Below are 26,461 nucleotides of genomic sequence, written 5' to 3'. Positions count from 1 at the left end.
CAGGCTTGTTGTGATTATCTAGAAAGTGAGTTGCCTTTAGGATGTGGTGCCAGCCAAGGACGTAAAGTCGCGTAATTGGTTGTGCAGTTGAGTTTCAGTTAAATGCCTCTCCAGCTGAAGTGACTCCTCTCCTCAGCACAGCAGCACTACTGAGCTCTCTCATCCCATATCACTGCAAGCGTACAGCGAACTTTTTGAACTCTGAACTGAACTTTCTATTTAACGTTTTTAATACTTATTTTTTTACTTTAAATCATGTTTTGGTCACCGTTGCTGTGCGTAATCGTCGCTTTTGCGTCTGTGCCGGCTGATGCGCAAATCTCCAGCCGGTATGTTATCGGATGCCCCGCTCGGTGTGACAAGTCGATGTGTCCTCGGCTACCAGCGGATTGCCCGGCGGGACAGGCTCTCGACGCCTGCCACTGCTGCCCGGTGTGCGGTTCCGGCGAGGGCGAAGCCTGCGGCGGCAGCGGGAAGCTCGGGGACCCGTTGTGCGGAGAGGGGTTGGAGTGCTCGGTGTCCGGCGGGGTGGGATACAGCGTCACGGTCAGGAGGAGAAGCAAGACTGGGATTTGCGTGTGCAAAGCCACCGAGCCGGTTTGTGGAAGCGATGGGGTGTCCTACCGGAATATCTGCGAGCTGAAGAGGGTCAGCCGCCGGGCGCAAAAGCTGCAGCAGCCACCTGTTCTTTTCATTCAGCGGGGAGCCTGCGGGAAAGGTAACGCTCACATAGGTCGGGTTGTGTGTTAGAAGTTGGATGATTATTGTTGATGTAGCAGCAATTATTGCTCATGACAGTGGGTTGAACAATTTATATTTAGAAAGGTTTCTGCTGAATTAAACTCATGTGAAATCAACATTCAACACCCCAAATCAAGTTTATCAAAGACCCGCACTGTAAGATCCTCTTGGCTGGAAGAAAAAAATCTGTAGGCCAGTCAGAGCATGTCCAGATTGGCAACCTTAGGTATCTAAATTGTCTTTTTTTCGTGAGTGTGTGTGTCATTCCACCTTGATTCTTCACCACTTGCTCTTGATCTTAAACCCCTTCAATTCTAACTGGACGTTTATTGTGGTCTTGACACAGATGTATCACAGCTGCATTCTGTGGCACACAATCCCTGTGTGTCTAGGATAACAAGAGCCACTATTCAAGTGTTTTTCCCCTCTTCTTCCTGCATTACAATTAGACCCGATCAGAGAAACGTTTTCACTTTCGCTGGCTTGATGAAGTCATGAGCTCTCTGCAGATGCAAAGCTTGATGTGGGCCTTTGGATTATCTCTGGCATGCATAACCAACACTCACATGGTCATAATCTGCTCGATTGTTTATAAAATACAAGCCATGCCAGAGCGTTACCAGAACAGAAAGGAATTTAAGTATGATATAGGCTGCTATTAACAATACTTAAGTGATACATCTGTAATAATTGGTATATGTGAGTGTTTCAGCGTAGACCTGCACTTTATCAGGGTGTCATGTGAAAAGTATTTCACCCTAATCAGTGGAACATAATAATAAATAGACATCATTCTTCACTTCTGCCGCTCTATGAAACAGAACAGCCCAACTGAGACTGAGCACTCTGTACAATATAAACAGTAAGGCATTCATCATCATTAATGCTTTGTGTGTGTGTTTGATATGTCTCAGAACGTCACATGAGAGGGTCGAGGATGAAAAACGGTCTGATTCAAACAGGTGGTAAAGGCATTGTATCTTTTTTAGGTTTTGTGTGTGCATGTGTTTCGCATATGTGCATCTGAAGTGGGCACCATGTGTGCAGTTTGAAAACTTCTGGATGGAGAACTTCAACACCTGTTGCCTCAAAGACCTATAACTTACCTCAAAGCTTGGAAACTTACTGCACCCACCTAACCTTCTACTCCTTCATCCCTTTTCTTTCTCTCTGTGTGTGTCTCTCTTCCTCTCTGTGTGTCTGTTGTCACCCATAAATCACACTTAACAGTCACATGAAAAAATGCCTGGCTCTGATTCAAAGCCACGATTCTTCCTCTTTTGAAGACAGTTTAGAACAAGCAGGAGACACGGAGGAAAACACAAAATTAGCAACCGGTATTTTTGGGAAAGGTTTACATGCACATCTGAAAGCATGTGGGCGCAGTGGTGGGGCAGACTGTATCACCACATTTGTTTGTCAGTCATGTAAGCAACTTGAAATGGTTAAGACGCTCCCAGGCAGCTAACCATGTCTGAAAGTGACACAAAAAGAGCAAGACTGCGGTGAGTGCTACCAATTTTTTTCCAAAGCTCACAGTGAAAATTTCCATAGCTGCAATAAAAATGAGTCTCATTTAATTTCAGATGTGTCTCCGTCCGAGCTGTCGGTGAATAATGCTGTCTGTCGTAGCATATCTCCTTTTTTAAAGTTACTTTAGAATAGAAGGCAGGACTTTACTGTAAAGAGAAATTCAACCCCCTCAAAATGTCTTTCATTAAGTACCCTGCAACCTGGCCTCACGTTAAGAAAACACATGCGTGCACACTTTGCATGATGTCATTTCGTGTCTGGACTGTAAAGATGTTGATTATGCAAGTTGTTCGTTTTGGCTAGGAGAATTAGGCCAAATGTTGCTGCGTCTTGGGGGTCATATTTGCTTAAAATGACCTAATTTCTAAAAAAAACATGAGGTTTTTGGCATTTTTAAACCTTCATTGATAGTGATAGTGGAGAAACAGACCATTTAGGGGCTGCCTGAAAAAGCTGACGTGAGGACGTTTGTTTAGAGTTAGATTTGGATGAATTTGAGCATGCAGATGATGCTTGCAATACTTTCCTAATAATATGTTTATACTTTATTCCAGTTACAGTTAGTAGCTGCTGAGCGATCGCACTGCTCGTATTTCTCCACTGTTGCAGAATGCACTCTGTGACTCCAGCCAGTGACATGCGCTGAATATGCACATTCTTCCCCGACTTGTCTCAGCCACTCATAATATTAAACGATTATCTTTGTGCATGTGTCTTTTCCTTTTTTTTTCCCCCCCATGTTATTCTATCAATCAGTCTCTGCTCCTGTTTGTGCATGTCTGTCTTTTTTTTCCTTCCCGCTTATCCTCTTTGTCTTGGATTAATGATGCCTTTAATTCTCTTGATCATTAGTGGCTTGTTTCTCTATCTACATGATCATCCTTCCAGAGACACACCCTGACTCTTAGGCTTTTTTCTGTATTTCATCTCATCCTTACTACAACAAGGGAGTATTATGTTTTCATGCCCCCCTTTTCCCAGATCACACTGACAAGGCAAACAAACTTAATGTCACTTCCTAAGCCTATGATACCCCTGTTTCTTTTGGATCACAATAAATCTTACTTAACTTTGGTTCGACTGTTTCTTTGGCACTAAAATCTTTCAGCTGAAGAATCATATAAACAAATGAAGTTATTATTTTAACAATTTCCTCAAAACTGCACAAAGTAATTTGACAGTAAATTTATATATCTCTTTCATTTTCATACTACTCCTCAACCAGCCATATAATAAGAGAAGAATGACTGTCTTCAGTCTAAATAAGGTATCTAACTGTCTTGAGTGATGACGTGTATTTTGAGGTATAATGGACATTATTGTCTTAGCAGTGGAGGATTTGTAGGTGTGTGTGTGTGTGTGTGTGTGTGTTTCTGGTTGAAATCCCTAATGGAAAAAATAAAGTTCTTTTACTTGAATCGTATTAAAATGAAACAAAATTAAATATGGACAAATGATAGGGTTACTTACAAAGTTGCACTGCAGGGTCACCCTCACATTGTTGCCAACTTGTCATTGTAATATTATAAACTGCAGCAGCGCTCAACTATATCTTCTGAACTGTAGAAAAGCAGAACCTCATCAAAACTAAATGACTCATGATCCTACACTCTAGTGCCCTGACATTCACATCTGGTGAGTCATTGTAGGATTTGTATTGAGCCAAAATCAATGACTTACTGGAAATGATTTTATAATAGCATACACATAAGTAAAGTTACTGTGCTTGCCATGGCTCTCTGCCTCAGAGGCGCAACAAGACCAAAGAGCAGACACAACTTGCATATTATTCGCCTTTTTCAAAATCTAATATCACACTTCTTTGACAATAAGTCCTACCACTATAGAAATGTCTTGAGTTATTTTCTTCTATTTTAAATGTTTTGCATGGCCCCGGCTCTGACGGGCCTCATTTTGCCCAACAGTAGCAAATCTGTTAGTGTCAGAGTGTGAAGAAGAGGAGTTGACCTTACTGTATTCACATCTAGTTTCTCTAGAGAGTAAGAAAAGGCTGCTTCCGCCTGCAGGCGCCAATAAAACAGCGGGTACTATGTATGGGAAAATTGAAACAGAATAGAAGCTGAGATCTTGAGCGGGAACCCTTGTGGTGAAGGTGTGTGTGTGTGTGTGTGTATGTGTGAGTGTGTGTGAGAGAGAGAGAGAGAGAGAGGGAGAGAGAATGAGTGCCTTTATATGAATTTTCTCTTTTAAAATGTTGTGTTTGAATGGTTTCCCCTCATTGAATACTTGATTTGATCCAGAAATAATCTTTTTGACATCTGTGTTTTGTTAACCAATGTGTTACTTTATTAGGGTATTTTATTGGGAGTTATTTTCCCATGATTTTCTTTTTCTCTCAACGTTTCTTCCATTTGGGTGAAATCTTAACTTCATCAGGTCACAGCAGCCTAAAGCTAATTCATCTCAATATGTCAGAATGCCAGTCAAACTCTGTGTATAGGCATGTTTTGTGTAACCTGATGCACCAGATGGTTTGTTACACAAAACAATCTGAGAAGTCGTCAATAGAAACTGTTTGGAAAAGGGCAGACACCTTCAAAAAATACTTGGCAGGTGATTGGATGAACCATCTGTCTATCACCGTCTGTCGCCGTCTCACCTTGCGAGGCAGCTGGTGATCTCGTGAATCCAGCTGCCTCGCAAGGTAATGTTTTGTGAGCATGACTCTGCCAAAGACCTCTGCAGACACTTTTTATTTGACTCACTTAAGTCAGAGCCTTTAAGTTACTGCAGAGTTTTTGATCATCTCCCACATGAGACTAAAGTCTTGAATCATTTTTCACCTTTCACCTTTAGAACATCTGCACCACATTTCTCCTTTTAAATTCTCTTTGCCATTTCCCGTATCTGCTCCATATTATAAGTGCCCCCCTTGTCTCTGGAACCATATTTCAAACCAGAAATAGTTCACCCATTTCTTAAAAATGCTAGTTTTGACCCATACCTCATATACAACAACCTTTAAACACTTGTTAAATGTTTACAGGAGCACTGTTTATCACAATATTGTCAGTGATAAACTGAAGTGCTGGACAGTGGTTCACATCCTATCTGTCGGGCAGATGTTGTTTGAGTCTCTGTAGGGGATTAATCTGTCCTCAGTCGAGCCTTTGAGGCGTTCCTTGGGGCTCAACACTTGGTCTTCTCTTGTTCACCATTTACATGCTCCCACTTGAACAGATTATTAACATTTTTGGTTGCATTTCCTAGCATTGTAACATTTGTACCTTTTAAACTGACACGTTAGCAGACTTTAAGGCTGCTTATCTGCAATTAAGAATTTGATGGCCAATAACATTCCTCGGTTAAAAAAAGAAGCCTTCATTATGGGCACTAACATTATTGTGTCACAGTTTTAGCTGAGTTTTGGTTCACTTTTAGCCTATAATCATCAAGAACCTAGAAGTTACTTTTGACCAGTCAGACAGTGAAGTTGCTATCATGTTCTCATTTTTTCCCAACAATTTCTAGATTAGTGTCCTCACTTTTTTAGTTGTTGTTAGCTGTTTAGAGTTCATCATTCGTGCCTTTATAACTTGTTTGTATGCTTTAGCAACGTGAATGCGTCTGGCTTCCTGGCTGTCCTTTCGTCAAAACTCAAGGGTGACCGAGATTTTTCCACCAGACTCAGGGACGCTTTATTGATCAGCAATGTTTTATAACCATCTTGTACAGACGGGACTTTTGTGGATGTTTTGTGTTGTGTCTTATTTGTTCTGTTTTTTCCTGTTTTTTATGGATTTGTGCAGCACTTACTGACTTTTGCTCTTGAAACATAGCTTTTTTTTTTAACTTACTTTAGGTTTCAAGATGTCAGCTTGTTGTCTACCTACAGTAATTCATTCATTGACCACAGGATAATTTCCACATTACTTAACAAATGTAGTACACGCAAGCACATTTGTAGTGGCTAATTATAGATAAAGGTTTGTAATTTAATGCCTGCTATCTAGTCAGCTAGCTAAAATGTCTAATGAGCTGTTAAAGTTGAGCTGCTCAACAGTTCAGTTACAGTACCCTGTAACAGGGACTGGCAGCAGTTTCCAGTCTCATAGTGACCTACAACCGTAAGCAACTCTACTGTTCACTTTTACTTACATTTCTTAACTAATCACCACCTACAAGTAACTCCCTCTATTGAGATGCAATTTGCACATACAGAAGGTGCCAATTCTCTTTTTATCTGATGGTGCCTGATGGTTGATTCAACCACAGACCTTTAGAGTCAGCCTCCGGCAAACAATTTAGTAGACTGAGATTACAAAAGCAATATGTCAATTAGATAATAATCAGAAAGCTTTATGGCTCCACTTTCTCTCCACACATCAGTGACAATGAGGACTTCAAAGTAAAAGATGACTTAGTCATTTTTTGGCATTTAAGGAAGAAGCCGCTTTTAATTTTGGCTCGTAAATCAACCTAACTCTACCATAGAAAAGCCTTTCTAAGCTCACTTCAACTGTGAGATAATCTGTCACAGTATATGAATCAGACAACAATAGTCTGTCTGGGCTCTCTGAGCTGAGCTATGCACAACATTTGATTTACGATCACCACTGAGCCTTTAAGTTTTCTAACAACATATTTGCAGTTTTGCAGTGGTCACAGTGTGTCTCTGGAAGTCAATTTCTGCATGTGTGAATGGCGGCAGGAGTCATGATAACATGGTGAAGTGGAAGAGTCTGAGAGCCTGTTTGGAGGCTCCAGAGCAAACAATAGTTCTGGACACTGGTCCTGCTCTCTCTAACCATAATCCCATCAGAGCTGACCACCAACACCCCAAACTCCCCCCGAGTGTGAAGCTAGCACGGGGAAAATTACTCCAACCTTTCCATTACCTCTCTGTCCTACTGTGTTGAAAAGTGTGGCATTTATCAGATTAAATATATTAAATTCAACAAGGAAAAAACATGTGGAGGTTTGGAAAAAAGTGGTTCCATTTCTAGAGTCATGACTTTCTAGTGGCATGACTCAAGGGATGGGTAGTGTCGATTGGTTGGTTGGATTGCTATGAAATTTTTTACAGACATTCTTGATCCCAAGAGGATGAATCCTGCCAATTCTGGTGATCCACTGTCTTTTCCTTGAGCGCCACCATGAGGCTCACGTTTTGTTTTTGAGTGAAATGTCTCCGCAACTCTTGGATGGATTGCCATAACAATAGAGACGTTTGTGTTCCCAACAGGATGAACTTTGGTAATCCTTTAACTTTTCCAGAGCGATGATGAATCCTGCTGACGTTGGTTATCCCCTGACTTTTCCTCTGGCCTCACCACAAAGCTCACATTCATGATTTTAAATGAAATGTCTCGGCTCGGCGTGACATTTGGTACAGATATTCATGTTCCCCACAGGATGAATTATAATAATATTGGTAATCCACTAACTTTTCCTCTAGCACCATTATCAGGTCAAAATTTCAATTTATCCAATTCTTTGGTTTATGACCAAATAATTGCAGTAATGTAATGACATTCCCTTCAGCCTCAGTTATACTTTGTATTTAGTGTTAACTAGCAAATGTTAGCATAGTGCCACGCCAAACTAATTGGTGAACATGGTAAGCATTATCCACATTGTCATCATGAGCATGTTAACATGCTGACGTTAGCATTTAGCTCAAAGCATCACTGTGCCAAAGTACAGCCATACAGTGCTGCTAGCATTGCTCTGGATGGATGGATGGATGGATAGATATACATAAAATACATACAGTACACTGAATGTATCTGACAGATGAGTGATTCTGTGATTATATAACCCAAGAATTTTCCCCCTGTGGGTTGAGAAATCATTTCATACTGTATAATTAGTGACCTTCATTGCAGCAAGGTGGTGCTGGTTGTGTTAGCTTAACTGCACCTCAAATGGAAAAGTCTCTTTTTCTCCCTTAACCCTTCACTGCAATCAATAATACCCCAGGGCTTTTGGGCGCCTTTGACGTTGGCAAATTTTGTACTGTAAGAGAATGTAATGACTGAAAATTGTCCTTTTGAGACACAGTAGTTCAAGGTACGTGGCAAAATAAGCGTTTACAAATGGAAAGATGAAAAGCACAGAGGGAAAGGTCTGCGGAGTCTTGATTCAGAGCTTCAGTTAAAGTGTCTTATGGGTAGGACTTAATTACCAGGTAAATCAGTCAACATTTCCTGACTTGCCCAACACTGAATAGACGGTGGGATGGGTGAATCAGTGAATTTGGCAGCTCTTATGCATACAATGCGAGACAGTGTGTGAGAGTGGTGTCATATTTATGAGGACCGATTGGTTGGATTGGAAATGTCGATAGTTTAAGAATTTCAAGTCTGTGCTTAAAATCAACCATGACGTAAAATAAGGGTGAAGGTCAAGGTCAAGTATTTATTTATAAGGTTTATGGCCATGGTTATGTGTTTGGAAATGACTATGTGTGCGTGTATGTGTGTCAGACCTGACCTAGACAGTCTCAACCACAGATGAACTGTCATCATTTCATTTCCCCACTGTGTTAGGATAAAGGGCAATTTTATTTGGTGGTTTTCTATTCTGACACAGTTTCTTACATCATTGCAGTATTTCAGTGTGTTTTCTGTTTCTTTTTACTCGTCTCACATCCTCTGTGTGCATTTGTGTGCGTCTGTGTTGTATTTCCAGCTCAGGACAACCCAGACAGCCCGAGACACAAATACAACTTCATTGCCGACGTGGTGGAGAGAATTGCCCCGTCTGTGGTTCACATTGAACTTTACCGCAAGTAAGAACCATTTGAATGCTTTGAATATTTACCTGTTTTTACCTTCTGTTCACAAAATCTGTGCAGACACTCATGGGCTTTAAATGTTATTTGCTTTCCACGTTTGAGTCTTACACTGCTGTTACATCATGGATCCGTTCTGATGTCTTTGGGTTTATTTTTCTAGAAGAGGAGACATGGTGAAAAAGTGAGGTGAAAAACAGTACGCTAATCTCCTCTCACTCCCGTTCCCCCGCAGGATGACTTATTCTAAGCGAGAGGTGGCGGTGGCCAGTGGTTCTGGCTTCGTTGTGTCAGAAGATGGCCAGATTGTGACCAACGCCCACGTAGTGGCCAATAAACACCGTGTGAAAGTGGAGCTAAAGAGCGGAGCTTCCTACGATGCCAAAATCAAAGATGTGGACGAGAAATCTGACATCGCCCTCATCAAGATTGATACCCCGGTCAGTAGAACCACCAATGCAAGTCAATACAAAACTGTGCTTTTGATCCTAGTTAGTTTCCTTTTTTCATTAAAAAACAGCAATCATTTCTGATATATGTGTCAAAGAAATATGACATTTTGAATTGCCCAGTTTCCTGCATAAGAACAACAGCTTTGGACAAAGTTAGAGCTGCAGCAATTAGTCAATTAGTCAATCAACAGAAAATTAATCACCAACTATTTTGGTAATCAATTAATCATTTTTAAAGAAAAAATACTGAAATTCTCTGGTTCCAGCTGCTCAAATGTGAAAATTTTCTGGTTTCTTTAGTCCTTTATGATAGTAAACTGAATAACTTTGGGTTGTGGACTATAGGTCAGGAAAAAATATCTTGGGCTTAAGGAAACAGTGATTGACATTTTTCAGCATTTTCTGACATTTTAAAGACCAAATGACTAATCTATTAATTGAGAAAAGAGCAGAGGTGCTCTTTGACACCTCCAGTTTTCTGCTTTCTCTCAGACAATGCAACAAAATAAAAAAGTTAACTTTATGTTGTGTAGCTTTCCAATTAAAGTGTTGAGGAAATTTGAAGACTGGAGTATTGAAGTCTGGCATTAAAGCGTTCTAAATCTAGGAGATTATTCAGAGTGCAAGAGAAGTAAAGTGAGAATGCAGGTGCAGCCAAATGGGCCTGTAAAAGACAGCTGGCTGGCAGTCAGTTCAGATCCCTTTGGTTCTTAGACACAACGCGCATCAGAAACTGTCATATTACACAACTTCTTTCAAGAGCAGCTTGCAGCTGTGGCATTGCTCAGTTTAAAATCCAGATACCTGTGTTGATCTTTTATGGAAAAGAGATTAAATTCTTCTCATCTTTTTTACATTTTGTTTCACTGGACATATGTTTGCTACATTTCTCTGCTTTTTCCCCACATCCCTTTCCGTCTGTGTTTATTTCTCTGTCTGCTGGACTAGAGGGATCCACGTTACACGTTAATCGCAGCCAACAGTCATGTGAAGGAATGTGTGGCAGAAAGCCAGTGTCAATTGACTGGGAGTTATCGCAGAGCAGAGTGCATTATGGGGCTCACTCTCATGGCTGGGTGGCGCAGCTGAATAGATGTTCATGACAGCAACACAAGGTGCATTACAAAGACCTCCAATTCTGAAAAGAGGATGAAACATTCATGTTTTGTTCGGCCTACAATGTGAGCGAAGAGTGTGGAAAAGAGCAGTGACAGACGCTTTGTTTTTGTTCATCCTATAATAGAAGCTGTTCCGTCTGTTGATGACAGGCTGGTCTTCGTTTTAGGGGCTTTCTTGTGTTTGTTGCATCACATGCTCAATGTTTTCAGTTACTTCATATTCAGGAATGAGTGATATGTTGTAAAAGCATATAAAATATATGTATGTATGTGTCATCACTGCAGAAGTCCTTGTCTATGCATACAGAGATATTTCCCAGTCATATCCAACAGGTGATTGTAATGAAACAGGTTAATAGTAATCAATTGACAGCTAGATATAGTTTCAGAGTGTCACACTGATACAAAACACATTCAGCATCATAAGTATACTTGTTTTGATAAAGAGTGTAACTCATGGTGTGAAGATGGAGCAGATCATCCAGGCAATGAGTCGGTGATGCAGCCCATTAAGACCAGTCGTTACTTTGGAAAAGGCCACAATTTGGATGGAACTGGCACTTGTGCTAATTAGGGGAAGCTGGCATATGTGTGTGTGTGTTTGAGGGAGATATTTGGAACTAATTAGAGTTAATACAGTGGGAAATTAAAGGATGAGTGGGTTATAATGAGAGGGCAGAAGGGTGAGCAAAGTTGTCAACTTGGATTACATATAAACGGGAAAATGTAGTCATCCAAACCTATAGCTACAGCGTATTTAATTTGGGCACCTAAAGAGGAAAAACTATGAGTGTCAGCTTTGAAATACTCTTCCCATATTGAAGGCCAGCTCACTGAATTTAGAGGTACCACAACCTTTTTGTTCAAAGTCCAAGTAACATCGCAAGTGATTGCAAATACAAGTTAAGTTTAAAGTCTTCATGAGCAAATTATAAGTTAATAATTAAGTTAAGTTAAGTTAAGTTAATAATGACCATTAAAATGAGAACATTTTCCTCTTAAAGCTGCGTTAATAGTTGAGCTTGACAGTTCACTCTTGACTTTGAAAACAGTAGTTGACAGGACTGGACTAGGACTACAATTATAAGAAGTCAATATGGGTTCAAAGGTGTAAAGAAAGGAGCCCTCGATTTTCTCTTTTTGTCTTTAGTTTAAAATGTTTTTCAGATTAGAGTTTTAGTTTTTAGAGAAACCTCTGTGTCCACACATGGGACACAGTTGGGCTATTTCATAGCAAAATTACCATTTGTGGGTTCATAAATTAATATACTGCATAAATCTTTTTTACAGCAGACATTTTGACTTGTCTTAGCAGGAAAAGCATGGGTGTAACTAAAAACATGAACAATGGCTCTGTTCCATTTAGACGTCCCAGTAAGCAGTGACAGTGAGCCAGCATGTATAATACAAGGGACCCATGGGCATCTCCTTGTCTGGGCATTCAGGTCATTGGCTCCGAAGATTTTTTTCTTTAGCCCCGAATAATTCTCCACTCTTGAGAAAAAGTGGATATACGAAGTTTTTTTTACTGCTAAAGGGATTGAAGCTGAAGCAGTGGCACAAACATCCTCACATGCTGAGCCAGGAAAACAGGTTGTGTAAATATCTGTATGAGTTCCAAGTTACGTGAACATGATATGAGCAGAGCATAAGTTATATAACATATACATATACATATATACAGCTAACATACTTTGCATTGCAATGTAGCCAGCTATTAGCAATGATAGCTTAGTTGTGCCTCCCCTAGCGACACCAAACTAGCCTAGTCTAGTGTTAGATAGCCAAAAAGTTGTATATTTTATTAGTCTGGTAGTCCTACAAACAGTGATAACACCTGAGGCAAGTTTTTGTCTGATCATGTCATACATTGACAGCTAAGTTACCACAGCCTCCATAAAACAAACCTTTAGCCTACTAGCTGAGCTGATGACATTAGTTTTAAAAGTTAGCTCACTCACGAGAGATGTCAGATTAAACTAGGAAATAAACTGAATCTAAATGATTTAGATGTATCACACACACACGTCACTGTAGGTCAGTGTCAGCAGTAATTTACAGTATATTTGTGGTTCATATCAAGTAGCTCCATCAGCAATGATTATGCAACCAAATTATGAAAGTTTACTCAGTCACTTTGAGTAGTGAGCTGTTTTCAACTCTCATTCATGAAATTACTGTTTTATTATGGGTTTTGAGGATTTTCCATCATGCAGGCCCAGTAATAATGGTAGTTGGTATCTGATAAGACGCTCAATTTGGTTTGAGACATTCAAGTGGCTGCAATATTCATGTGCAGATTATATGACAAATCAAATACAAACTCTTCCTTCCTTCTCCAATTTTCACATTTTTTAAGCAATGTGTAGCCCTCACATGCAAGAAAAATCAAATGCATAGAAACAGTCTATTTAGAAGTATGTTTTTAAAAGTTTTCTTGGCTCAGCCCCCGATGGTTAAGAGTGCCAACAACACCCCCTGGAGAGCTTTGACATGTCAAAATATCTGCCATAAAAAAGTTTTGTAGTTCCTCATCTTCTGATCTCCCTTTCCTCATTTCTATCTGCCATCATTGTTCCTCACTTTATTCCTCACAGTTTTCTCTGTTCACGCAAACAAAAAGTCAGCACTCCAGAGGCATCCACAGAATTTCAATAAACAATTGCACCAGTTTATGAGTGAGAAACTTGAAAGTTAACTTTTCCCTGAGTGTAACGACTCTTTTCTTTCTTATTTCTCTTTTCTTTTCTATGTGAAATCGGAGTTTATTGGTAGCAGGGCCGTCCCCGGGGCTGGGGCTGTGGTCTACCCCTCCGCTCTGGGGAATACATTAGTCTGTCTACAGCAGCTGGAACTTCAGAAGGGACGGAAAAGGGGAAAAAGTGCTGTACTCACTTGTTCCTGTAGAGAGTACGGGGTGAAAAGAGAAAGACAGAGGGACAGAGAAACAGGGAGCAATGTGGTCAAGGCCTGGAAAATGGATCCATATGTCTGGAGGACTATGTGAGCTAATAGGCTAATGAGTGCACTGTGTGATGTGGCAACGGCACGATAAAGATAGAACTCATCGTGCTCAGGTTTTAAAAGGCCTCTCATTAACCTCACTCTGTTACTCAGAACTTGGCCACGGTCTCATTCACTTGGAAGTGCTCACACTGAATTGGACGCGGTCACTTTTACCTGGAAGGACTCACTTTGATTTGAAAGCTCGCTGACTTGGAAAACATTGATTTAATCATATTGACGTATATTGACCCCCGCGACTTGAAGGTAACCATAATGTCTTGGAATGACTTCAAGACACTTAGATGTACTGTGCAGGGAATTTTCCATATCATTCAAGATTTTACATTTTATTGCATGGCCTGTGCAGTCAGTAACCTTGGGTTTGGATACATTATACTGCAAATACAGCTGAATGCATTGATCCTTAGCTTTGTTCACACTGCAGATGAAAGCTTATTTCACTGGTGGAATTGACAGTTTGCTAAACCCTTTCCCCAAACAGCAATTATCCAATCATAGCCTAGCAACCATAAGGCTCAGCAGTCCTATCAAGCTTTGGATTTCTCCACATGCTGTGGAGTGCATAGGAATCTCGTAAAAGTGATTCTCCGCATAGAAAGAGTTTGGAAAGTGGTGTCATTTTTTAAAGCCTTTCCAGCACCAAAAACACAAGAGCAGAAGTATAAGGAATTGATTAAACTCTGTTTGTCAGCTGTAACATAAGTTGCAACTTGCGGTAATGCAGCAAAAATCCTCTGTGACCCAAAAAGCCCCGTAGACCACCATTATAAAAGAGACGTCTATAAAACTGTTGACAGGACACCTCCATCTGCGAATAAGGTCAATTATGACTCTTTCTATTATTATTTTTTGTTCCATGAAGGTTTTATATTTGTAAAACTTTCCTAGAGCCTAGAAAAGCTATTTTAAAATCTGCAGGCCGGGCCACCGGGAGAAACACTACTGCGAATATTCAGTGGGCCGCACCACCCGGAAGCTAGAGACTTTTTTGGCTCATGCACCAGGCGAGCAATCCTCATTTGATTGAGTCTGGTATCCAGTTCTTATAATACATCCATGGTCGCTAGCTTATGTTAGCCAAAGACATCGGTTAGCCTTTATTCCTCAAAGCCTTTTCTCTCTCAAAAGTGAAAAACAGTGAAAGTATCAACAATATCTAACATTAGACCGTTGCTTGTCTAGTATACTTTTCTTTAGGCTAGACAACCACAATATAGAACCACAATAAAAGAACAACGCTGCGCCTTCATTTCTATGTCTTCTAAATGGATCATCATCTGGTGAAGATGCTGAATATTTGCTGACAGACATGGAGTTTTAGCCTTTTAGCATGATATAGCATCAATTTGTATATTTAAGAGCTTTTCACAGGGTTCTCATTTTAAAACAAGTCAGCTGGAAACAGTTTCAACCAACTCATGGAACTGGACTAGCTAGTAATTTAGCTTGCTAGCCACAGCTGATAAAATCAGCCAGTGGCAGTTGGCAAAATTGACAGACGCCAACTAAAAATGAAAAGCAGGTTTTGTGTACTGCTGTCTGAAATAAAGGACCCATTGTCTCAAAATATTACAACACATTCTGAGTGGTAAATCTGCCACTGTTATCATTGTAAACTGCACATGTGCAGTGCTAAAATTGAATGGTTGACATGGTTGGCTTAGCAAAGGGTAAATTGATATTTTTATCCTATTTTCAAATTCAGAGGCAGCATAAAGATAAGTTGCTTTAAAAAGACTTAAATCCCACTGAAACTGTTGGATGAAATTCCAGTAAATGAGCCCTCATGCTAAAATCAGCTTTACTAGTGTTACAGTGTGGCAGCAAATCTGGTCTCATGTTTCCCATATGGTCATCCTGTAACAATGGCACTGTTTGTCTCTGTATTACCCATCACCTAGTATTAAATCTCAAACCATTCTCTCTGGGAAATTTGCCTGGTGCTTCTTTGGACTAGACTATTATTGGAATATGTGTGTGTGTGTGTGTGTGTGTGTGTGTGTGTGTGTGTGTGTCTATGTTTATGTGCAGAGGGGAAAGAGAGTAAATGTGCCTTCAATGTAGCAATGCACTCCTGCATTTATCTATTTGTTTATCAGCAACATTGGGTAAATGTTTCCCCAGGAAGTATAACATTTCTACATGTAATCAGTGGTCCCTAGATGAACAGCACTTACAGACAAATGCAAACTGGCAATCAGTCATTCAAATCAGTGTGTAGTATATATGTGTGTGTGTGTGTGTGTGTGTCTATGTGCATGTGTGTGTGCATGGGTTTAAGATGACTCTCTGTCTTCGACTGGGGGACGTGGAGGACATGCTCCACTGCCAGTGGAAAGACACCGCATGTTGTCCTTCAGAGACAGACGGAAGGGAAATGAATCACATCCTCCTCTCCTCCTCACCCATCCTTTCTCCTTCATCCCTAGTCCATGTAACCAAAATGGTTCCCATGCTTGAGGGTGCAGTTTGGTTGGACATGAGCCAAGGAAAATACACACACACACGTTTGCCCTGCTGGGTCTTGATGCATTTTGTCTTGGCCTAGTTTTTGGCTGCGTAGTTGTTTCCCAGTCCAGCTCGAAAGGCAGCAGCCATGCCCAAAACTGTGGCAGCTTACCAGCCAATGACGTCACTTAGATGCATACCAGAGTTATAACCAGATGGTTGATGAAGTGTATGTAAGACATTCGCTGTTTGTCTGAGGATTTTTATTTTTGCATTAAATGGAGACAAGGCTGTGTTGCATCTTTGCAGCTTTGCAATTCTAGCTGTTTTCAAGGGAGTTGGGGTCCTGAAGGACCATGCATTAAAGGTTAAAGGTTCATCCAAATGATACAAATTCCCACACATTTTCAAACCTACTTCTAGTTATACATAGCATTAAATTTTATGATCCTCAGTGGAGTTGAATGGGGTTTTTCACAGCATTGACATTAAAAGGTCAGCAGCAACATTTCTTTCCAGACACTAGTATACTCTGCATAATCCACAGATATCACTGTGGACAGTTTTCAGTGGAACCACTTTCTAGAGAAGATATTGTCCTCATGAAAACTGTTCTCAGTAAAATTTGCATTGTTTCTAGACAGAGACGTTGCTGTTTAAATCTTTAAATCTATTTTTTCTATGTAGTAAGCACCATGAATGAAATCGGAGGCAGATATCTTAAAACCTACTCAACCTATTGATTATGAACAAATTAATGTAAAAGATCAACACATGAGGTGATTCCTTTTGCTTTATGGAGTCCTGTCCTTCTTCCTGACTTTGTTCTGGAGAATTACAGATGCAAATTAAGCCAAACTACTTTTCTGCAAGGAAAGATCAGAAGTAAGTGAAATAATATGTTTTTGGAGTTTTTTTTAGTAATTTCGGTGAATGGGCAGCTTTTTATCTACAAACTCATTTATTGCAAATGACTCCTCAACTTTGGTGTAGCCTTTAGTAAAGTGCAAATACAGCCAGAGTCTATAGCCTCTGGTTCTTAAACTGGGACAAAGGGACCCTTAAGGAGTACTCCTCCAGCCAAATAAAGAATAGTCTAGACTACAATACAATTGCTCTAGACATATAAAATCTATAGGCATTACGATTACTGTCATAGGTTTCACGTTTTCCACTGTCATCTGTGCATGAACAGTGCAGACAGTTAAACATCTATCCATTTTCTGAACTTCTCGTCCTGTTCAGGATCACAGAGAGCTGGAACGTTTCCCAGCACACACTGGGCAAGAGATGGGGTGAATGCTGAAAAGGTCACCAGTCCTCACAGAGCAGTTAAACAGTTCGGTAAAAGTATGACCTAATACTTAAAGGTAAAAGAGAAATGAAGTTCATATAGTGTATGCAGTCTCCCTGTAGCAAATGAGAACATAAGACCTCATCCCCTCTCATCATTGTTATTTGTGCAGTTTAAAGTTTTGTGGTGTCTCACCAGAGCTAAGACGCCCTCGAGTCCTCCGAGCTCTCATGCAAAACTACACTGAGTGGAACATACACACGAAACTCACAGACATATGTTTGCTCTTATACAGACTAAAAACCTTCCCAACAACATATGGAAACTATATTGGTTTCCGTACTGGTGTCAGTAAGGATATGGTTTACCCAGCATGATTTGGCCATGTTGATGTTACCTACAGCGTGAGGAATTGCTCAGCCAAGCAAAGACCTACTTCGTGCTCTGATTAACACCTACCTCTGTGATATTTACAGTACATGCTGCATTTAGACACTCAGCTGCTGTACAGTTACAACGTTCACCCAGGTATCTTTTTTTCAGTCTACCAAACATGCACAAACAGGAATGCATACACACATAAATGAGCCACTTACATACCAAACAAGCATCCAGACTTCCCAGACAAACACACAGTTACTGTCCCCTTTTTCCCACCCCTCAGCCCGATCTTCTGAACCTCTGTCTTGATGTTATGTATGAGCATGCTGAATCCTGCCCTAGTTTTATCTGCATTAGCGAAAGCTCAAGGGCACAAGTTCAGACGTCAGCAGTAAAACCCTATACCTTAGTGTACCTATGAATTTTGCAAGGTAGACTTTATAAAAGTGTGTTTCCTGCTTTGAAGTTAGCTGTATGAAAGGAACAGCAGAGATTAAGTGACTGCAGTTGAGCTCATATACAGTTCAGGTTACAGACTAACCCAACCAAAGCAGCTTCTGTGTCTGTATTTGTATATTTTGAAGTGGTCGGGCTGTATATCTAACCAGTGCCAGGTGTGGGGGTTTAAATTTATAGACTTGAGTTTGTGAGGGTTCATGCCCAGGCAACCTTCTCCCTCTCTCTATGTGTTTATATGTGTGTCTATAAGAACTATTAAGCCACAGTCCATCCCAGCTTGACTAGAGTTAAGTTTGCACCTGGCCTTCTAGTCATAAAACGGCAGTTAGCTTAATGGCTTTTAAATGAGCCTCCAAACAACCAAGGCTGTAACATTAAACAATGACAGATCTCTATAGCAGCTCTGCGGCTATTTCCAAGGCGATCCGTCTGCTTGTCTGCCTGCTTATCTGTCCATCTGTCTCATTGTCCCTTCTCCATGGTGTCCCCGATGAACTAACTGTGACAAAATATGTCTGCTTGCAGGAAACAAAACTCAGCTCAGCGACAAAAAATGGAAAAAAGACTGAAATGTCTCTCAGCTTGTGCCCCTTGCAAACTGTTTATTCAGTCACAGCAACCAAAGCTGTTTAGTCCTCCCACATTTAATTTGATGCCCCACTTTTTCCTCTCATCTAAACACTAGAGAACTTGGAAAACATAATTTCCTTTGTGACATGGGAGAGAGAAACCATGGTATCATACAGAAGTTCGGCGACAAAGATGTGAGGCAATAAAGTGGTCTCCTGCCTAACAAAACAAGATGCTTTCATTTTCAGAACCACATCAGAGTAGAGATTTTCAATAACTGCAGCGGGTATGGTTTATTTTTCCGAGATATTCTCAAATTGGTGCTCTTTTGGGGCTCAAACCAAAAATATTTGTTGGTCATTAGCTCGTTTTCTGCCAAGATGGGCTGCATGCATCGACGTAATATCAAACAAAACTCATTCAACTCGTTCGTCTCATATTCTCAAACTCTCTTCCTGTGGTTTTTGGTGTTTGTTGCTTCCTTCTTTTCACCTTGCCTCATTCCTTTAAGTGTGGCTATAGTGTCTTTGGATGAAGCCCCAGTGCATCATAACCTTCATCTGAAATAGTAGTGTGAGTCACTTGGGTGGTCAGGAGAGGCGGACTCACATGGCGAGATGATTTTCCAGAAGTCATTCCAGGTTGCTGACTAGTCATGATTAGTAAGTGATATGTAAGCCGAGGGTCTTTCAAAAAGTTTAGCAGTCTGCATCTTCAGTGTTTGTTCTGCCTTTGCATTGAGGTGCTGTTTGATTGCCAGCGAACTGATGCATTTTGCACTCTTTGTTCATGATTTTTCTGTATGCACTGAGATTTTGTGTGGGTGTGTGAGAGCATGGGATTGGTAGCTGTAAGTTGCAAAAAACGGAGTTGCTGGCATTAGTTAAACCCAGAGGTCAAGCTAAAAACAAAGCTGTTCCTAAAAGTTGATATTGTGGCGATAAAAGGTTTTCACCTGATAGCAACAGTCACCGTGAACACCACCAGTATCACTAACTGTTATTATAATAATCATGAGTGGCTGTGGCTTAGTCCTGAATGTCTTGGCAGTGACTCACATCCACCTGACGTCCTCTCTCTCTCTCAGCTGTGTGCGGTTCTCTTGCTTCCTCTCTCCATCTGGTTATACTCTTATCTCATGTTGAGTGTGAAGGGAGAAGGGGAGCAGGGGTGATTATACAGACTTCTACTCCTGTGTCAGGCGTCTGTGTGTGTGTGTGTGTGTTTGCACATGCAAATATGTGATTTCTGGTTTGTGTGCACACCGTGCGGCCTGTTTGTGTGTACCATATTTGCTTGTAACACCCCGACAACATCTAAATAAGACCGCAGTAATCAGTAACACGGCCTCGAACATTTGCGTGTGTGTGTGTGTGCATATTTGTGTATGTGTGTGTGTGTGTGTGCGCACGCATGAGAGGTAAGGTGGAAAGTAGAGTTGAAAGGTTCCCGTCCTCAGTTACTGGCTATCACTATCTTTGTCATCTTCTAATAATAACTTCACCTCGAGGGTCGAGATTGTTTACAGCAAAGTCCAACGCACATGTGACTGACTCAAAGGTGTGCCTCAAAAGTATTCCAATCCATTTTTCTAATTTTGTTTAATCAGGTTAATGGAACACATGACTGCTATCAGTTTGTCTGCAGACATCCATGAACACAGGGCAACATGGTGCGTGTGTGCATGCATGGGCAGTGAGGTGTCATGTGTTTTGATTGAGAATAATAACTCATTTGCATGAGTGTTTGCATAGCTCACATAGATGCTTTTGTCTGCGTGTGCCAACTTGTGTTGCTGTCTCAGTTACCTTGAAGCTTCCTCTGGCTCCTATTTATATCCCTGAGTAAACAAAATGGATACACAGGAGGAGCTCTCGGGACAGGTCTTTTTTTTTTTCTTAGATAGTGCTTGCCTGCTGTCAGGGCATTGGGTACAGTCTGTGCACAGAGTCAACGTGATGTGGCGACGTGTGGGCTTTGACTGCGGGCTGCCCAGTAAGAGATGATTTCACTCAGAATAGGAAACTGTCACTGCGGATGGATAAATATATCCTTTCTGTGTGTGTCTGCAGAAGCTTGGTTTCCACTGCCTAGTGTAACAGAGCTAGCCAGAGCTTAAGGTAGTCATTATTTACCTCTATCAGTCAATTTTCCAGCATTTGTGGTCTGTTGGCACATACATCCCATTAGGCTTGATTTGTCTGCAAGGCTACACTTTCAGTCCAACAAATAAGCTTTTGATCTATATTATTAGCATTTTGAGTTTGAGTTGTTTGGCTTAAATATCACTTATCCTTGCTGTGGAAAAGGAGTAATTGTTTTTGTGTGGGAGCATTGCCATGCATTGAGTGGGTTGTGTTTAGGAGACTTGTGGTTTTATGGTAATTTTTTTCCCACTGTCCACTCATAAAACACATGATAATGACAAGTCCTTAAGGCTGAGTAGAATAATTGAATTCAAGCGACACTTGGCTTTGTGATTTTCTTTCAGAACTCTGCTTGTTAGAAAAGTTTGAAATGCATTCCCCTTTGTCATGACATCAAACACTAAAAAAATAAATACAATATTAATTTATTGTAAAAGACATTGATGTAATTTTGATTTATAAATGGTTCATTTTCACTCTACTTTTATTCTGCAAAACATCTTGACGCATGCTTTGCAGTATTGGGTTGTCATAAAAGTTAACCAGTGTCAAACAATCAAACACATTCTCACACATATAAAGTGTAATAATGATTTGTAGTCATGTGTTTTCTGAACTCAGTCTAAAGGGGAACTCTAATTTTACACATCAAAGTTATATAAAGCCTTTTGTGGCTCCAGAGAGAGCTGCACAAAGTCTAATAAATTGCCTCAGTATCCATCGTGAGTCCAACAATGTTATAGGAGTGCACTTTCAAATCTGTGCAATACTATTTTAAAGAGGTTTTTTCCATAAAACACTGAGTGTCACATTCCAAAAATGGCGGCAAAGAAAATACATTTGTGCATTTGACATTTTTCTCATAAACTTTGGATCGCAGTAACATGAGCATATTCTCCCTCCTGTGTTTCTCACTTGCAGACCAAGCTTCCTGTGCTGTTGCTTGGCCGTTCATCAGACCTGAGACCAGGGGAGTTTGTGGTCGCTATTGGCAGCCCCTTTTCCCTGCAGAACACAGTTACCACAGGAATCGTCAGCACCACTCAGCGAGGGGGCAGGGAGCTGGGCCTTCGCAATTCTGACATGGACTACATTCAGACTGATGCTATCATCAATGTGAGTGGAGTGAATACAAATGCATTATCATTACACACACTGACAGATGTTATACTGTAAGTGCATGCATACAAAATAGTGATGTATCTTTTCTTGGTTCACAGTACGGCAACTCTGGAGGTCCTTTGTTAAATCTGGTGAGGCATTTTTCATTTCAGTGGCAGATGCAAAGCTTTTTTTACATCCATGACAAGTTAAAATCCCTATATTTAGTTACATCTGACACTAAATTCAGGTTTGCTGTTTTAGGATGGCGAGGTAATTGGAATCAACACGCTGAAAGTGACGGCTGGCATTTCCTTTGCCATACCCTCAGACAAGATTCGACAATTCCTGGCAGAGTCCTACGACAGGCAGTCCAGAGGTATGAGCTCACACTGACACCGCTGATTATTTCTTCGTTTTATTGCTTTTATTCAATCACCAAGGCAAAGTGGTGGAGGCAAATTTTGAAAATTGGCTGCAAGAATTGGTCAAGAGCCCTTGTGCTCATACAGTTAAGTGGCATATAATTCAGCACACCATCTCTGTGGTTGTTATTTTTCATCTCCGTGCACTCTCTTGAGATTTATTTACTACATTTGTAGCCCTACAAGTCTGTGCCCAGCATTACCTAACAGGATTATGACATTGCAAATAAACTACAGAGAAGAAAATACCGGTATATGTCAGGATTCTTTATTTATTTATTTATTTTTACTGCTTTTCACCCTTCCCCTGGTGTAGTCCTTTGGAACGGCACACTCATGAATTTTATCTGCGGCTGCCAACCTGGCTTCTTTAATATGATATGTCCGTATGATGAAATAACTTGAAAACAAGACTCAAAATTTACGATGAAACCCACGGAAGATGGAGTGTGTAGACGTGCACGCTCTCCTGTACGAGGCATGCAAGATTAGTGAGACAATCTGTGATCCACTGTTTGATCTGAAGCAATTATTCTTTCTATTTTTTTGAGGTCAACAAACAGCCTCATAAAAAAACTAAGAGACTGTTGCAGGCGAAAGGATGATTGATTGTATTTATATTCTGTTGTTTTCCGTCTCTAGGGAGAGCAGCTGCTAAAAAGAAGTACATTGGTGTTAGGATGATGACTCTCACTCCATCGTAAGTTGCCAGTGAAATAGCAGCATTACATCTCCAGAAATGTGTTCAATGATTTAATTTATTATGCTTTAGACAACAGGTTTTTACATTTCTTGTTTTGTACTGTATAAAAAAATGATGACTGATTATATCCTCCTTTTCTCCCCCTAGATTGGCTAAAGAGCTGAAGACTCGACACCGTGACTTCCCTGACATCACCTCCGGAGCTTACGTTATGGAAGTCATTGCGAAGACACCAGCTGCAATGTAAGTAAAAGATATTTTTTCCATATGGCTCCAAAAGTACAAACTAACTTGGTTATAATATGATGGTTTTCAGTTAAGACTCTTTCTCAGCAACGGGATATTGTCTTTGGCACTTAATGCTACACACGTGCACCGAAGTCACACGAGACTCTCATCACTCTCCATGCAGCTCCTGCTCCCTTCATGCAAATAGACATTATATTTCATTTCCTTCCTTCATTTTATTTCTCTCCTCTAACTGTCATGTGCTCGCGTGCGCTCACACACTCACTCACACACACACCCACACCCTGGCCTCTGCTGTACAACTGTCTCTGTAGAACGTAAATTCATGGCTCACTCCAGCGTGCCTGGAGTGCCTGGCGCTATAAAATATCCCCCTCCTCCCACAATGGCAGCCCACTCCAATCAGCCACCACCACAACTCCAACAGAGTGGAGCTTGGGAGACGCTGAGGTCAGCTATTTCCTTCAAACCTCATGCAGGGAGGTTACTAGCTGCGCTGTGGTTTTCCTGTGCCTGCTCACCCAGCCCACTCCAGAGTGGTCTCTGCAACAGGGCCATGTCAGAGTTTACTCATTGCTTAAATCACCCTACTTTCTGCATAATAACATTTCTGTGGTTCCCTTTATATTTGGTGTGCACTTTTCTAGGCTGCGCTTTCATGCTTTTGATCTCGCTCTTTTTCGTGTTGGTTTACGGCCTTTGGGAAGCTTGACCTGGGCTATAGAAAACCTGCCATTTGCTTTATTGGAGGTGTCAGAGCAGCTGAGCGTAATGAAGGCAATACTGAGCTTCAGTTGCGTAAATGGATGCTGTCACAAGTGACGGCGTGTTGGTCTGTGTGTACATATGGCTGTGATTAAACAGTTGTACTGAGAGTCAGCTTTTGATATCACTGCTGGTTACCGCCTTGGTCTGTGTGTGATTTCAAGTTTACTAGTTTGTTTGTTTTCATCATGGGTGTGTTTGCCTGACATGTTTTTATTCGCTTCGCACTCTGACCTTGACGTGCTGTCATTCCATCATGATCGATCCATCATTAACATTCTTACAACAGATGTTACGTCGATCCATGTTGCCCTCACAGACCTGTTAACAAACCTGACCAACACAGAGGCAGGATATGTTTATATAAAACACTTGAAACACATGAGATAACTGGATTTCCTTTCATTTTATTGTGTGAGTGATGTGTAGTTTATTAGACATTACAGCTGTTGGGCAAGACTCAAACCATTAAATGAACCTGCTGTTTTTAGTCTCTATATAAAGAGGAATTCCTAGTAGCACTTTAATCGTTTTATCATTAAAGGATATGACTGGTGATATTTTTGTTAGTGTTAACTAGTCCCATAAAAAGTAGTTGAATTTGTTTGATTGGTCGTTATGTACGCACATTCACAGCTCACTCACATCTGTCTGGCTGATGATTGGTTGAGTTAAGGTCAATTTCAGCCTGCAACATGAAAAAAAACATATTTTTTTGCTGCTGCTCATACAGCAAGTACTTGCCATTTATGAAGACCTTGTTCCGTCATCTCCTCTGCTTCTTCTCTCTTCCAGTGCTGGACTCAAAGAGCATGACGTCATCATCTCCATCAACGGCCAAAGGATTTCATCTGCGACCGATGTCAGCACTGTCATCAAAAGGGACGACACCTTGAGAGTAGTCGTGCGTCGCGGAAACGAGGACGCTATCCTCACTGTTGTCCCCATGGAGATCGACCCTTGACCTTTCCAGATTCACAACACAGCTGGAGCTAGGTTTTACTTATCACCAGTGGACCTAATATCGGAGGAGGGCTTTTACTGACATGCCCTCCTCCTGTGGCTAAAGGCCAGTGTCACCACACATCCAGGAAAAAATCTGGCTCTGCCTTGAAAGGAACGACTGTACAGATGCTCTAAAAGCAGCGCTGTACTTTGTTTTCCATGTGTGTTTTCACTTTAAGTCTTTAATGCTTTTAATCAATGCTACTACTGTTTGGTCACAAACGTTGGCATATTGTTTTTATCTGCTTTCTCTTGTTTTGTGTCTTTTTTAATATGGACTTTTTCTCAGTCAGGCCTTCAACTAGACTCTCGCTGGGCAAATCTGATTTGTACAATTGTCGTTTTTTAAAACTCCTTTTTAAAAGTACTGTAGAATGTTTTTGTTGATTATGTGATGTATACTGAGAATAAAATAAAAGATTTAACTTCTTTTTGTTTTGACATTCGCTGTTCTAGCATTCTCATTTCCTTTCCATCTTTCTTTCACTCAGTTTCACACACACAAATACAACACGCACACACACATTTTGAGATGGATTGCACCCAGGCTGACATTACAGTATTTTCTTTGTGTGTGTGCAGTGTTTGTTCAACCATTGCTCACACACACACACACACACACATACACACAGGGGACATAAAACCAATCGGGATCTGGTTTAAATTTGATTTTATTGCCTTCATATGGGCTTGATAGCGGTCGGGTGTGATTGTTGGGCCAGGGGCTCTGCAGGCTGACCTCAGAGACGGGACAGTGAGCCAAGGAGAGATCCGACCCTCGATGCAGTGGCCGCAGATGTTGGGCTTGCACGAAAACACTAAATAATTTGGTGCAGATTTTTGTTTACCACACACATTTTGGATGAAGATGATGAAGTTGACCTCATGAGAACTAGAAAAACTACCACACACTACAAACAAGATATACAAGAAGCTCTCTTACCAAACACTCAGTTGCTAAATGTAAATTCTGCAATGGAAAATCTGTGCTTTTCTTCACTGTAATCCACCATAACTCAAATGAAAGGTCTGTTATGTTCTACTGTCAACAGCGAGATCAAATCAGACTTCAGAAGCATGTGGAAGGACAGAAGACATATTTTGTCATTCAGTAGTATGGCGACTCTGGTTTTACATTTGAATTGCAGACCATCCCTATAAAAACCAGTAAATGTTTATCCTTCACCCCCTTTTTCCATCCTGAGACACCACATGGAAGCTGCATTACAGCAAACAGCTTTCCCATGATGCAAAGTAGCCCGCAGGCATTTATTATAATCACACGA

General features: G+C 40.8%; 1 protein-coding gene across 2 annotated transcripts; it reads left to right on the top strand.

The window, feature by feature from the left end:
* Window positions 1–25,616, top strand: LOC122997338 (serine protease HTRA1A-like). Of its 2 annotated transcripts, XM_044373420.1 has the most exons (10): window positions 1–718; window positions 1,656–1,703; window positions 8,929–9,028; window positions 9,267–9,471; window positions 21,849–22,043; window positions 22,148–22,180; window positions 22,293–22,407; window positions 23,096–23,153; window positions 23,304–23,399; window positions 24,966–25,616. In XM_044373420.1, the coding sequence occupies exons 1-10, from the start codon at window positions 256–258 to the stop codon at window positions 25,132–25,134; spliced, it is 1,482 nt and encodes a 493-aa protein (XP_044229355.1). In that variant the 5' UTR covers window positions 1–255; the 3' UTR covers window positions 25,135–25,616. The 2 variants fall into 2 exon arrangements, with proteins under 2 accessions (XP_044229355.1, XP_044229356.1); XM_044373421.1 differs by lacking the exon at window positions 1,656–1,703 and having other exon boundaries at window positions 6–718.
* Window positions 25,617–26,461: the final 845 nt, after the last annotated feature.

Source organism: Thunnus albacares, chromosome 14 (genome assembly GCF_914725855.1).
Source record: "Thunnus albacares chromosome 14, fThuAlb1.1, whole genome shotgun sequence".
NCBI lineage: Eukaryota > Metazoa > Chordata > Actinopteri > Scombriformes > Scombridae > Thunnus > Thunnus albacares.
Note: the sequence above shows the minus strand (reverse complement) of the source record. Positions and strands in the feature narration are given on the sequence as shown.

What these genes read in the sequence shown, in the direction of transcription:
- LOC122997338 (XM_044373420.1), top strand. Translation starts at nt 256, where the DNA reads ATGTTTTGGTCACCGTTGCTGTGCGTAATCGTCGCTTTTGCGTCTGTG. An exon ending in GCGGGGAGCCTGCGGGAAAG is followed by an intron (nt 719 to 1,655) that starts GTAACGCTCACA and finishes GATATGTCTCAG; the next exon opens with AACGTCACATGAGAGGGTCG. An exon ending in GCGAAGACACCAGCTGCAAT is followed by an intron (nt 23,400 to 24,965) that starts GTAAGTAAAAGA and finishes TCTCTCTTCCAG; the next exon opens with TGCTGGACTCAAAGAGCATG.